The sequence below is a fragment of the Phaethon aethereus genome (assembly GCF_964289735.1).
Source record: "Phaethon aethereus genome assembly, chromosome: 1".
NCBI lineage: Eukaryota > Metazoa > Chordata > Aves > Phaethontiformes > Phaethontidae > Phaethon > Phaethon aethereus.
In genome coordinates, this window is record NC_138575.1 from 59,510,740 (window position 1) to 59,524,510 (window position 13,771).

A 13,771-nucleotide genomic window follows, 5' to 3' on the forward strand; every position below is an offset into this window, starting at 1 on the left:
TTGTATAATCTAAATTTTAGAAACTTTAAGTCTTTTTCTTCACCCAGGATTGCATCTTCCCTTCCTCTGGCTCCATACCTACTAATATGGAGCAACCCAGTACCTGCTATAAAGCTAAGATAGTGAATATTGGACATCTGCCACCTTTCCCACACCCCAACCCCAAGGGCAAGACAACCTTGGGAGGGAAAACTGGGAATTGTTTGTTGTATATGTATTTAGGTACAAGTTAATCCCTATTCTTTACAGGTGATCTGTGAGAAGGAATTAAAATTATGTGTATGTGTTTTTTTCTCTCCCCTGTAAAAAAAAAAAATGTATGTAAATGCTAGTTTTTAAAGTTAGAAATAACAAAAATGTTAAGCATGGCTCACCTGTTTTTCCTGATGAAAATTTGAATGTCTAAGAGACGCATTAAGAAGACAGACCAAGGGGGCATAAATACTGACTCTGCCGTAGCCAACTATGTAAAGTGTTAATTCAACATTGACCTGAAATGGTTCTCAACAGAGTTGTACAAGCTAAGGACTGATCTGTCAATAAAACAAAAACTGTGGTTAATTATGTTACTCAGAATTGGACTAATTGTTTTAATTCACATTGTTAATTATTTTTATATAGTCTGCATGTGGATTGTACCCTACCTTGACTTAACTTATTAAAAAAGTGAAAATTCCTAATCAGTTTAAAGATATTTAACGATAATGTGGTTTTTAAAATCCCATACAGGCTTCACTAATTGCAAACAAATGTGAATTAAAATAGTCTTAGTTGCGTTCTAGCCTGCACAGATTAATGTCTAAAAAATTACCTTCCCTCTGCTCTCCAACTTTGAGTTAACATCACCACTGAAGACTTAAATTTTATTCGGTCTCCACAGGCTTGTCTAGAACAAACAGAAATTTTAATTTCTGTAAAAACAGAAGAGGGAAATAGAGATTCCTGTTGCAGTCTTTACCTCCCCTCCTCCCCCAATCTTTTAAAGATGCTTTTTTCCCCATTATATAGAACCAGAGGGAAAGGTGTTGCTCTCTTTCTCAATCTTGCCTTTCTCTATAGGGGTTCTTTGAAGCAGACACTATACCCTGTCCCTTCATAATCAGCTCTGCTATTACACCCCCCACACTCCCCCTGGTTCCCTGCAACATATTTGAGAGTTACACGTGGTTGGGCTGTTTTATTAGCCCTGATCTCTTGTAGCTCCAATTTTAATTCATTTAAACAGAAAACTTTTATGCTGTTCTGAAAAAGGCATCAGTTTGTTATTTATATAGCTTTTGTATAGCTGGAGAAATGAAATTATCTGAAGCTTTAGATTATTGGGTTGGAGCCCCAAGGCATGCTCATGTTGATCTCAACATTGCAGTACTTGGCTAAGTTCTTTTATTATTGCTGTTCGGGGATAAAAAGGGGAAAAAAACCCAAACCCAACCAACCAACCTGCATGTTACAAATGTGTAACAGTTTTGTGCTGGAAACGTGGCTGTGGGTGATAAAGGCCAGCATGTGCAAATGGCTTGAGCTTTTTAAGACTAAGATTGTAAAGACCTTTAAAAAGCACTTAAGAGAATGATGCCTTGCTTGTGTCTTGTTGCTAATGGGGCTTAGAAATCAAGATGCTTTTGGGGGGAGGGGGGATGTCCAGTCTGTACATATTGACCCTGAGCTGCACGGCGGGGCCCGCAAGGCTAGCATGCCATTTCCCTGACAAGGCGTAGCTGTAGATCACTCACATCACCTCGCTCTCCAGTTAATACCAGAAGTTTCCATTACATCAGATGCAAGCTTTGTTCTTCCTGCCTCTGAGGGTATCGGAGCCAGCAGAGATCACTTTCTGTGCATGATGCTGGTATTTGCTTTATGCCAAGCCACAGGAGCCGGTTACTCCTGTTCTTAAGATACCCTAAAAGCGTAATGCAACAAAGTTTTTTGTTTGGCCCTACTAATGGCATGAAGAATATCTCATCACAGTTGTCCATAGTAAGATACTGTTTGTTACTAGTTAAATCCTAATTCGCTTAGTCACGTTGGCTCTGTTTTAATGTCGGTATACTCATCTCTGTGGAAGGAAGCATGATCTCTTCTTACCTTGCCCTGTGATGTGACTTGCATGAGTTGGCAGCAGCATGAGCATGTAGGACAGGCGCGTTGCATGTGCCTTCATGGATGTGGTAACCTAAATTCGTCTAACTAAAGGCACATTTTAGTAGTCCATGAGCCTTTGGTTGCTCCAGTCAGGGCATGTCAATTTTTCTCAAACTTCATGGTCTAACTAGGCAGAGATTTGTTACTATCCGCAGTGCAGAGGTTGCCACCTCCAAACAAAGCCAAGTAAGATAGGTAGCAGGGTGGGAGGGAGGTAGCAGTAGGTCAGTAGCTTCAGACAAAACCTGCCTTTAGAGATGAATCAGTATTTAGGTGTTTAGATTCACACTCAAGTCCAACACAGTACAGGCATAGGAGTAGACATCAGCTGTGCCCTGAAGAGCTCACAAGGGATGCTTTACAAACAGCCCTTCCTCTCAACAGTTTTCTAAGGTAGGTAATTATTATTGTCTCCATTTTACAGGTGGGAAAAGCAAGGTTCAGTGTTTGATTTGCCCAAAGCTTCGCAGAATTCCTGGTGCCAGGCGTGAACTCAGATCGCTGCTCACTCTCATAGCAGTTTCTCAAGAGAACGAAGTGCTGCTCAGTGTCAATGTCCTGTACTGTGTCTGGGGTGGGCGGGGGGTCCTGCAAAGCATGTGCGTTAAATAGCAGAGGGGAGAGAAGCCCTGCTTGGGCTTGACCAGCTTGCCTATGTTGGAGCAGGGTTTAGTGTTGTTAACCGAACAAAAAAATTGTCTCGAGTAACTTTGTACTTCTTTTTTGGTCTGGCCTCAATTGCTTTTATGTTTTCTTTTTTAATTACTCTTATTATTCTTATTATGATTACAGTTCCTTTATCGAATTTAATTTCTTTCATTTATGAAACATGCATGAACCAACAATGTGACTCTAGGAGGTTATTGCTGAGTTGTGCTGATGTCGATTTCATACTGTGATATTTTTTCTCTATTTACCTAGAGATCAGTATTTCAATATATAACGATGTGCATGTTTTCCCCCCTTCTCCCGCTGCATGCAGGGATTCGGGTTCGTAACTTTCGAGAATAGTGCTGATGCAGACAGGGCCAGGGAGAAATTACACGGCACCGTGGTAGAGGGCCGTAAAATCGAGGTGCATGTCTTCAGTAATTCAATTTCTTCTTTATATTTATTCTTTTGATTTCTTTTTGTGTCTTGCCTCACTTATTTCACATTTGGATCCCAGTCTTGTGTGTGCGTGTGTGTTTGTGTCTGTGTCCTTCACCCCCCTGCACTGAAATGTATAGAAGTTTACACTCCCTATGGAATATTTTTATTGTTGTTTTGGGTATTTTTTTATTTTCTTTCTTCTTTATTAAGTTGTTTTTCCCACCCACTCCAAATTTTTGCCCTTCTGCTGTCTTTATTTTTCCTTTGCTTCAGTTTGCGAGGCTCCGATTTCCTGTTACCAGGCCTGAACAAAACTAACCGAAAGACTACTGTCTGACTTCTAACTCTGTGTCCAAAAAAGAAAGCAGGGGGCCAGCCAGTATCCTCTCTTTCCTCTGAGGCCAGTTCTCCTCCACTCAAGTGTGAGATGATGCCCGTGGTGGGAGGGCAGGGGAGACACAGGGCAGAAGCCCTGAGTGGGCCGAGCTATACACACCACTGGTTTCTTGACCTACCATCAGTCAAGAGTTGGCTAGGTGAAAGCTAATCCTTAAAGTTTCTAGCTCTCACCACAGGGGAGTGCAAAGCTAACATTGGCTGGCCAACATGGCCACATATCGGGCACGCCTGGTGTTAACCGGTTTGGTGGTCCACTGTGCTGAAGGCTAACTGGCGTCTTCCCTCTCTCCCTCTTTCTTCAAAAAAAAAAAAAAAAAGTACAAATATTAAAACAATAAAAAAGCCACCGTTTTTGAGTAAGATGTCTGCATATTTTGCTTTTTTTTGTTTTTGTTTTTTTTATTTCCCTTTTCGATGGTTTAGCGTTTAGGGCCCTTCACTTGACTCACTCTTTCCATGGTAACTATACACAATGCTGGCGATGGTACGAGTTGGCGGTAAGTGAAACAAAAGCGCTAGAGAAGAAGCTTTTTTAAAAAATTTTTCTTAAAATTACGAAAAAACAAATTAAGAAAGAAAAAATCCATCTGCCATCTCACATTAACACTACGAAATGTGATTTGACTTGTTGTCCCCACCCACCTCCTTCCCCTTTCTCCCCCTTTTATTTTCAATGCTGTTGAGTAATGCCGCCTGGACTTTGGATGTACATATCGTTTCGTAGCAGTCTGAGCTGTTTGATTACTGACTTCATGGTGATTTCCCCTTGCACATCTTACTCAGAGTTACTGAACTCCAGTTTGGCTGGTTTTTATTAATGCACCCATTTCCTCCTCTCTCCTGCCCCTTCTTTCTGCTGCGCTCTCTTTCTGAGACCTGTTTGTAGCTGTTACTGTTTGTTTTCTCTCTTTTTCTTTCTCTCTCTCCCCCCCTCCCCAGTTTATTTCTTTACTCGGTTAAATGCAGCTGTTGGTCTCTTTGCTGACTGGTGGTTTCTGATCGGTTCTGGCAATTTTTCCTTTAAGTGCTTGTGTTGCACTTTGCTGTAGCAGCTGATGTCAGGCACTCGCTCCATCTTAATGATTGTCTGTGAGACCCTATCTCCTCCCTCCTCCCCTCCCCACCCTCTGAATCAATTGTGTGGTGTTTTTTTTTCTTTCTTTTATCTGTGTGTGTTTAACTGCATGCTCTCAGTCTCATCATTGTTGTTTCCCATTCTTTCTTTTTAAATGTGTAATGTTTCTATTGTTTTGGGGCTGAAACGAGAGTAAATGTAGCTCCAGACTCCCCACCCGGCGTACGCTCACCATCCGTAAGTCTCAAGGGCCTGAGGCAGCTTTTATTTCTGTAACTTTTTTCTTCTTCATCCTGGCCTCAATTCCTATTTGGCATGGGTTTTGATTAAATTATTGATGTTGTATAAGGACTTCACCCTCCTTGCAAGAACTTTGAGGCTGTCTGACACAGGGCTGCAGTAACTTGGCTTCCAAACTGGTCCATCTTTTCTTTATCAGCACCATCTCTGTGGTAACACCCCACTTGCTTGAGCAATCAAACTGCTTGGAACTATGCAGAGCTCTGTAAAGAGGGTGGAGGGCACAATAAACCCCCCCAAAAGACCTAGGTCTACTACTACGTATTCCTTCTTTTTGCTCCAGGAGATTTGTGAGAAGGAAAAAATAATCTGGAAAAAGATTTGAAAATGATGGGGAGGAAATTGGTGAATGTAGACCATCCAAATGCTTGGTGGCATTCCAGAAATCTCAAGCCTTGCGAGTTCAAATCTAAAGCTGATGGACTCCAGGCTACCTTTTTCTGTCTAAAAAGTATGCCTGTCAGCAACCTGCCGGGCCACAATCCCAATGGTGAGCTTGAGAAACAAGTCAGCTTGTGCATCACCTGGTTCAGTTCCCCTGCTCTGGGCTGCAGAAATTATCGCTGCCTCTTGAACAGAACCTGGACAAAACTGCCAAAGTTTTGCCCTTTTGATCGATGAGCTGAAAATAAGCACAAGACCAAGGGGTGGCAGGATGGCAGGGAATCTGCACGTTACACTCGTTGGCCTTTTTGTTTAATGCATAATTTTAAAATGCCATGTTTAGCTGTAACTTTTATAATTAAATGGCAACTGTTAAAAGTTAATTTAAAGATTGCATTGTTGTAAAATTAGTTGTTTAATTTTTTTTTTCTCAGAGAAATGTAGTGTGTGTGTGTGTGTGTGTGATATCTGAGAGTTTTCCATCGTTTTCCCTAACGTCCTGTGCTTCCTTCCCTCTCCTCCCCCTCCCCTTTCTTACTTTTAGGTTAACAACGCAACTGCGCGAGTGATGACCAATAAGAAGATGGTCACACCTTATGCAAATGGTAAGAGAGACTGTTTGTACTAATGATGAGATCAAGGGTTTGAAGAAAGACAAAAGGGAAAAGTCATGACTTCTCCTCAGGACTAAAAAAAAAAAAAAAACCAACCACAAAACAAAAAGAAGCCAACGAAAACCCACAAACCGTAATTTATAGCATTCTTCTTCAGTATAACCCTTAAGCGTTTATGGAGAAATACCATTTTACAGATGGAGAAGTGAGGACTGAGAGGAGGAGTGAGATGCCAAATGTGGCCAAGCTGGTAAAGAAACCAAGGACTGATGGGTTGCCTGCCACTACTGCAGGCTGATGCTGTACAGTGGGATATGCAGTAATCCTGAGCCTTATTGCCGTGATGTAGATACCTGAATATGAATGCAGAAGAATAACTTAGGATACATAGTTGGATATATCTCAGTTTAGGTTCTAACTGTAGAAGTACAGCTGTCCCCAAGCAGCCAGGAAAGCAGAGGCATTGGCTGCTTGTTTGCTTGCGTTTTTGTTACAGACTGTGCCTGTGTTCAGTCATTTCCCAGTAAACCTGAACAGAGAAAGACCAAATTGTTTGGGTAATGAAGAATCCTGTTTCATCGGGTATCTTGGTTCTTCTGTCTGTGCAGTAATTTTATTGCATAGGCATGTATAGCATAAAAAGTCATTGTTCTCCTGACGGAACTGAATGGTGCTTCGATACAGATTTCGAATATGAGTCTTTGTCCTGAAACAGGCAGAAAAATTCTTTTTGGTATGAAAATGTTCCCAAACAGCTTCAACAAGGCAGGAAGCTGCATATAGGTAGTTGCTGCTGTAAGAATCCGTTTTGATTACAGTATAAGACTCAGAAGATGCAAATTTTATTTCTAGCTTTGCTACTGACTCGTTGCGTGTCTTTTGGCAAATCGGTATTTTTTTTGGTTACAGAACTGGGAAAACAGGGACCAGGCAGAAAGACTGGGATTCCGAGTCTCCATGTCTGAAAGGAAACAGGAGATTTTGTAGTAAAAGGCAATGCAGCCATGTTATGTTGTCCTCAAAACAAGTGCAGAAAATGCGGTTGACTATTTGGTAACAAAACTTGGCTTACATAGCAGTGACTTGTGAAACCCTGATAATGGGTAGGAGTATTTTGCTTTTGCAGCCAGCAATTTAAAGCCAGCTTTAAAGCTACGCAAAGGTATTTAGTATTAGGCTAGGCTTAAGGCATACTGATGAGTGGTTTTCAAATTTGAAGGTTGATCCCAGTTCCCTCACTGCCACCACTCGAGTATCTTGCCATCAAGGTGGGCAGCGCAGCAGCAGCGTGCCCAGTCTTGCGGAGGGAGCGTGCATTGCATCTCTTGTTGCTACTCTGCCAGCAGATGAAGGGGTGGTGTCGATGGCTAGAGTTCACAAAGTTGTTAATATGGTTTCTAGGCTGGCTAGAGGTGTTAAAGCGCAGTAAATGCGTCAGGACCCCAAGACAGATGAAGGGTATGGGTATATTTAAATTGAAATATTTGTGTGATTACTAGCTGAACAGCTGAGATCTTTCCTGAAAGGAATGCTTTGTGGAAGCCAGCTTAGATCATGATTACCCTCCTTGCTTCTCTCCCCTCATAGAAGGGGGTGGGGGAGACAGATATGTTTCTAGATCTGACTGGGAAGTATGTTCCTTCTCATACCCTCGCGATGACTTCTTTAAGCACTATTTTCTTGTAGGTTTTATGTTGACGATTTGCAGTTCTTGACAATTATCCAGATGATATTAAAATCAATTTTCTGGGAAGGCTTTCACCTGAAAAGCAGCATAAAGAAGACAGGAAATACTAAAATAACAGAGAGAAGAAAATGTGAGATGAATAGACTGAATTACTTTTCTGCACCATAGTCGTGTGATTCGGTTGGTGAGGAAATTCAGACACTGTTACTTTTTAGCAGATTTCTAGAAAATAAGACAGAAGGGTGTTTTGAGAATTTAAGGCCATAAACTGATTGGCCCAGGATGACAGTCTGGGCTGGTGGCTTTAGAGAGGTTTTGGATCTGCAGCGTTCCTGGTGAAAGTAGGGAGGAGCTGTCAGCAAGGTTCATGCAGAGAATGCAGGGTCGCACGGTGCTCGTGGCGAATATGCATATAAGGTAGTTGGCATTACCTCAGTGGTGCCTCTGCCACGCTGCAGATCAGCTGATGTTTTGCTGTTCCCTCCAATACAGTGACCTGTACCTAGAACTTGACGTTAGAAAAAGGCAGTTAGCCTCCATCTACACCAAGGGGGATTGAGGCGAAGCAGAAATTGGAAAGAGCTGTGCATGTGAAGCTGGGGCGCATGCAAGAGACTGTTTCCCCTACCCACACTGCCCGCTCCTTCTCTTGGTGTAGATTTTGGCATTCACTGCAGTCTTTGTTGTTTCAGGTTGGAAGTTGAGTCCTGTGGTTGGAGCGGTGTACGGCCCTGAGTTATATGCAGGTAGAGCTTAAGTAGACACTTCCATTTCTGCCATTTAACTGCAGTGGTGTTTGTTTATGTTCTCAATCTGCTGTTTCTTTATAACCTTTTTACGTTTTTGTTTTTTGTGTTTTTTTTATTCTTTTAAAAATTAAATTAGCGTCCAGCTTTCAAGCAGATGTCTCGCTGGGCAATGACGCCGCAGTGCCCCTGTCAGGAAGGGGGGGTATTAACACTTACATTCCTTTAATCAGTAAGTAGCCCCCGTTGGCCCCTATATTGTTATTGTGCTTGAGTTAACGATGATCTGTTACCCTTCTTCTCTCCAGTCTGTATAATATATACTTGAAAGGATGGGCCTTGCTGGGAATGAGTTTACCTTGAGCCAAAGTATACTGTGCAGTTGCTGTAACTTGTTCATCTGCAGTGTGTTTCTGTACTGGTGAATGGGTCTTTCTGAGCAATGAGGAGGCTGCAGAACAAGGGGAGGGTGTGTGTGAGGAATAGGCTATAACCTTGCCCCCCTCCCCCTTTTGAAATCAAAGAAACCAAACAGACAAATCCCTAAAGTACATATTATACAAGCTGCTAAACCGCGAGTCTGCAGGGCCCCTGGTGGCATGCACCTGGATGCACGATGGGTTGGGTTTGTGCCCTGGGACTCCTTCCCTCCCGGTATCTGTTTATTACGTGTTTGCAGATGCCTTTGAGGTTTTACATCATTTCATCACAAGCCAGTTTACTCCAGTGTAAAGCATAATAAAGCAGGCCCCACTGTACATGGAGCCAGTTATTGGTCATGCTTATTAAATGAAGGTGGGCTCTCAGTAAACTGGCACTTTATGGGAAATTTCTGCTGCTGTTATATGGGCTATCTTGTCTTTCAGGCTTTAAAATGAACATACAGAGGATTGGGTGGCAAAGAGTGGGAGGGGAAAGGAGGGAAGAGACTGATGTAAGTTGGTTGACTTTAAGGGCCTATTGACAAATTATTTTAAAGAGCCTCTGCAGTTTTGGAAGAGCCGCCTGCTATATTGATAGTAACTCTCTGCGCTTCTCAGACTCTAACCAGACTGCATGGTGGTGTCAAAAGGCGGGGGGATTTGTACCCTGTTTGTGGTGGGTGAGGCATGCCAAAGCATTAACCTCTTGCATGCCAAACCTCTCTGCAATCCCTCTTCCCCCCAAAGGCCATGGTGTAGCAGGAAGTATGTGTCGGATGCTTGCTGGGTTATAAGCATGCCCCTCTGCAGGATTGATGCAGAATGTCCCACCGCTGTGGAGCTATTGTGTCACTTTGTTTGAAGCAGACAGTTGTTTTCTGGGCAGGAGCTCAGATCCTTTTCACCCTCCACCTTGTCTGTCTTTACAGTTCCAGGCTTCCCCTATCCAACTGCAGCCACCACAGCAGCCGCGTTTCGGGGAGCCCATCTGAGGGGCCGAGGAAGGACAGTGTATGGGGCAGTCCGGGCGGTACCTCCCACAGCCATCCCTGCCTACCCAGGGTAAGCACTGGTCATGAGAGCAGAGTGCTCTGCACAACCATGTTAAATAGCTAATCGGTTAACCAAAAAATAACTAAAATTGTCTGGATGGTGAGAGTCAGGATACTGCTAGTGCTAGAGCATTCTGCACATGATGGCATCCAGTGGGGGCAAATCTAAATTTTTCCGTGTTAAGTTCTTGACTGAAACAATTTTCGGTACTTGCAACAGCTTAAAGTGCTGATGGATTCCTTCTCAAAATTTCTCAATTTGTCTACATGATATTAGTCATCCATTGACCCAATATGTTATAGTGTTGCTGAGAAGGACACAGAGAAGGTCTAAAATTTCTGAAGAGGTTCTGCTCTTTGCACTCCATTTGCATTTTCATATCCAGGAATGAGGAATATTATCCATTACCTTCATGCCTCACCATCTGGCAGTAGGACACAGAAGAGCCAGTTACCCACAATGGATTTGCTTTCTTTGTTGGAGACGGTTTAAAAAGGTTTAAAACAAAGATTAATCAAGTCCATTAATTTAAAGCTGGGAGTGTTTGGGATATAGGGAGAACAAAAGTGCAGCGTTCTTCTTACTGTTGTATGAAGCAATGGTGAATGCGTGGCCTTAGCATTCTTTGCCCTCTGACTTTTCACTACTAATGCAGTGGAATAGATGCTGTTACAGAGTATTCTGCTGTTTTAAAAGGACAGGGAACTAGGTTTGTATGTGAGTTTTGGGGTTTTGTTTGTTTAAGTGTGATGGAATGACAGATAAAACTGCAAATCCCTTCCAAACTGTCTTTTTTTGTTTCTGATTTTGAAGATGCTTTATTCATATTGCCTGTCTCTGGAATTCTACTTGCCGTATTTTCCAGGCAATGTTCTCAGGAAGGAGTAGGAGAAGGAATGAATCCTCTAACACAGTAGACTGACCCTTTTTGCCTTTAGACTAGCCCCAAAAGAGAAGAAAACAAATTATAAATATTTTATTAAAAGGGGAGGTAGAAGCCGCACACATCAGTGCAAGGAGCTGGCCTGATATATTCTGGATAAGCTTGCAGTACCTTCTGTAGCAGATTAAGTGGTGAGAACTTCTGTGGCCCTTTCTTTTTAGAGTCCAGTCTGATACTTAAAGTAGAGCTTAAGGAAGCAAGCTGCAGTGGTCATGTATCTGTCTAGCTTTGCTCTCTGGCAAGTCTGGCAATGTTTGTATTTAATTCACTGGACGACTTTAAATGAAATCTCTTGTCTGAACACATTTGCCTTCCAAACAGAGTGTTTCTTATGGGTTTTCAGGTCCGCCTCTTTTTGCCACCACTCCTAGTTCATATTCTATATCCTGTAACCATAGCCTCTGACCTGCAACTTGTCTGCCTGTTGCTCTAAAAATGACCCAGTCCCGTTGTATTAGGAAGTGCTCCACAGTGAAACAGAGAGGCAAAGCTGAGCTAATTGCTGCTGTCTAGCAAGATATGAAATGCTTGCACCGGGGAGGGGGTATGTGCTCTTCGTCCCGGGGAGTAACAGCTAGAGCATTTCTAACAAGAGGCTGTCGTGAGTGGCGTACTGGGAGGGACTCTAAGCTTGTCTTTGATATAAATCCAGCCTGAGTCCCGTATAAAAGGTTTATATGGTCTATTCATTTCCATTTGGAATATGGGCCAGGCTCCAATGATTATCCCTTCCAAATACTGTCTCATGACTGTGTTTACTTACGTTGAGTTTGTCTGACTCTGGTGACTGATTTCATGTCCTCATGGGCAGTGTACTATCCAGTAAACATTTGCAGGGCAGCAGTAAACAAGGCAGGTTCACAAATGGCCCAGAACTGTCCCTAGTCCCAAACACTGGGATGTAATTAACTAATTCTGGTGTTGTCATCATAGTCTGAATGTCTAAAAGATTTTTTTGTAGAGAGAATTTGATTCCTCATGGAATAATACGAAATGTGCTATTCAGTTCCATATTGCAGTAACCTGTAGGACAGACACTGCTCCGTGTGGACACTGCTGACCTCCGTGGAGTCAGGGGCAGGCACACATTCTTGACACTTCACCCTGCATCAGTTGCTTTCTTCCTGGCCAGTGGAAAGTTGACACCGTAAGATCAGTCAGCAACACATGAGTGATCAAGACATAGTGAGTAATGTGGAAGAAGACAATAAAGCAAGCTGCAGGTTAACTCAAACCTGGTAGAAGGAATCAGTTTTCACAAGCCTCAGTGGTGGTTAAGTTTTAAGTTACTTAATAGTATCACTGCATTTGAGAGCTTAACAGAATTCAAAAAATACAGAATGTCGGTTAATAAAAGCTTGTGGGAATTGCCATACTGGATCAGACCTGAGGGCCATTCAGGTTAAGAGTAAGTTTTGACAGTGTCTAGTGCTAGGTACTCCAGAGGAGGGTGCAAGAAATCATATTGTTCTTAATAGTTTTAACATTTATTTCGAGAACTCAAACTAAGATTTAGTAATGCCTGTATGGAATGTACATACTTGCATATGGACGTGGACGTTTATCCAGGGAAGGCTATTCATACCTTACAAAGCAATTGCTCAGACCATTGGAGAGGATGTTAGCTCGTCACCTGAGCCTGACCTCAGAATACAAATACAACCTTCAATTTCTAATCAAGGTGGCATTCAGTAGAAGTAAGGAGATTTTACAACCTTGGATATATAGCATAAGTAAAACCTGTAGTGGAATATTGCCCTGATTTGTAGCGGCCATGCTTTCTAAACAAGGATGTTGACAAATTACACTTCAGACAAAAAGCTGTAAGAATCAAATAAGACTGAAAAAAAACTTGCCTACTAGAAAACTCTCAAAACTAAATAAGCTTGATCAATTCTGTTTCTCAAACTATAGGTTAGGCACTGGCTTGTTCATGGTCATGAACTACCTATGTGAAGAGTAGGTTTGCTATAATAAAGAATAGTTTAGTCTAGGAGTGTAAATATACAGAGAATTCACTGACATAAAGCCAAAAGTAGGAAAAAAGTCAGACTAGATACAAGGCAATAGGGAATTTTAGGACTTTGGAGTGGTTTTTTGGTTCCTTTTACGACACAGTCAACTGTTGGTACACCTCAATGATATGATGGCTGCTTTATAAAACCAGCATATTTCTTTTTCTCGTGGGTGTGTTTTAGCTCAGCTAGTGGGCTTTTTGCAGATGCCACTGAGATTTGATGGGCTGCTGGGCTGCTTTATGCTTCTGGTCAGTCTGTGTCACCAGAACGGTCTCCGTGGTTCTCAAATGAAGGAATTCTCTCAGTTTTTGCTAGCATGAAGAATTACAAATATGGATATTCTAGCATATAAATAAATCTTGCTAAATTTTAGCCCTGTCAGCCAGTGTCAAGTCAAGTTCTAACTGAAGGAGAGACGGAGGATGCACGTGTGCTTGGTTCTTTGGACCCAGGAAGTCTTACTCTCGCCTGTTATTAGTGTTCCTTGCAGTTTTTCTCTGGAGAGCTGATGCTAGCATCGCTTGCTGACAGGATTCTAAGTTACAGGAATTAGTGGCCTGATCCAATGTGGTAATGCTTATATTCATCCCACTGATTATGTTTGGAATTACTGTTAAAACTGCTAACCTGTTCATAAACCAAGTCACTTCCTCTGTCATGCGTTTGCCTTTCCTGCAGGAGCAGGTGGAGTATCACTGCTAAAACACTCCTGATCCTAGATAGAGAACCCAGCAATGTAAGTCACTGCCCCAGGAGCCAAATTCTTTGTTATGTGGTTGTTTAAAAATTTAGCTTCAACAAACATGATCTTATGGCCTGCTTCTCCCTGCTGAAGTGGCTCCCCTCTTCCTCTAACAAGGGTCTCTATCTTCATATCTGCTCCCAATGCTCCA

The 13,771-nt window shown here is 42.3% G+C and overlaps 1 protein-coding gene across 1 annotated transcript in view; it reads left to right on the top strand.

The window, feature by feature from the left end:
- The window catches only part of RBFOX2 (RNA binding fox-1 homolog 2), a gene marked incomplete at its 5' end in the record, with an annotated part of 172,062 nt that overhangs the window by 146,394 nt on the left and 11,897 nt on the right, over positions 1–13,771 (top strand). Inside the window, 5 exons of the mRNA XM_082013932.1 lie at positions 3,128–3,220; positions 5,940–6,000; positions 8,389–8,442; positions 8,582–8,674; positions 9,794–9,926. Coding sequence (XP_081870058.1) covers positions 3,128–3,220; positions 5,940–6,000; positions 8,389–8,442; positions 8,582–8,674; positions 9,794–9,926 — 434 coding nt within the window. The remainder of the gene's footprint in view (positions 1–3,127; positions 3,221–5,939; positions 6,001–8,388; positions 8,443–8,581; positions 8,675–9,793; positions 9,927–13,771) is intronic.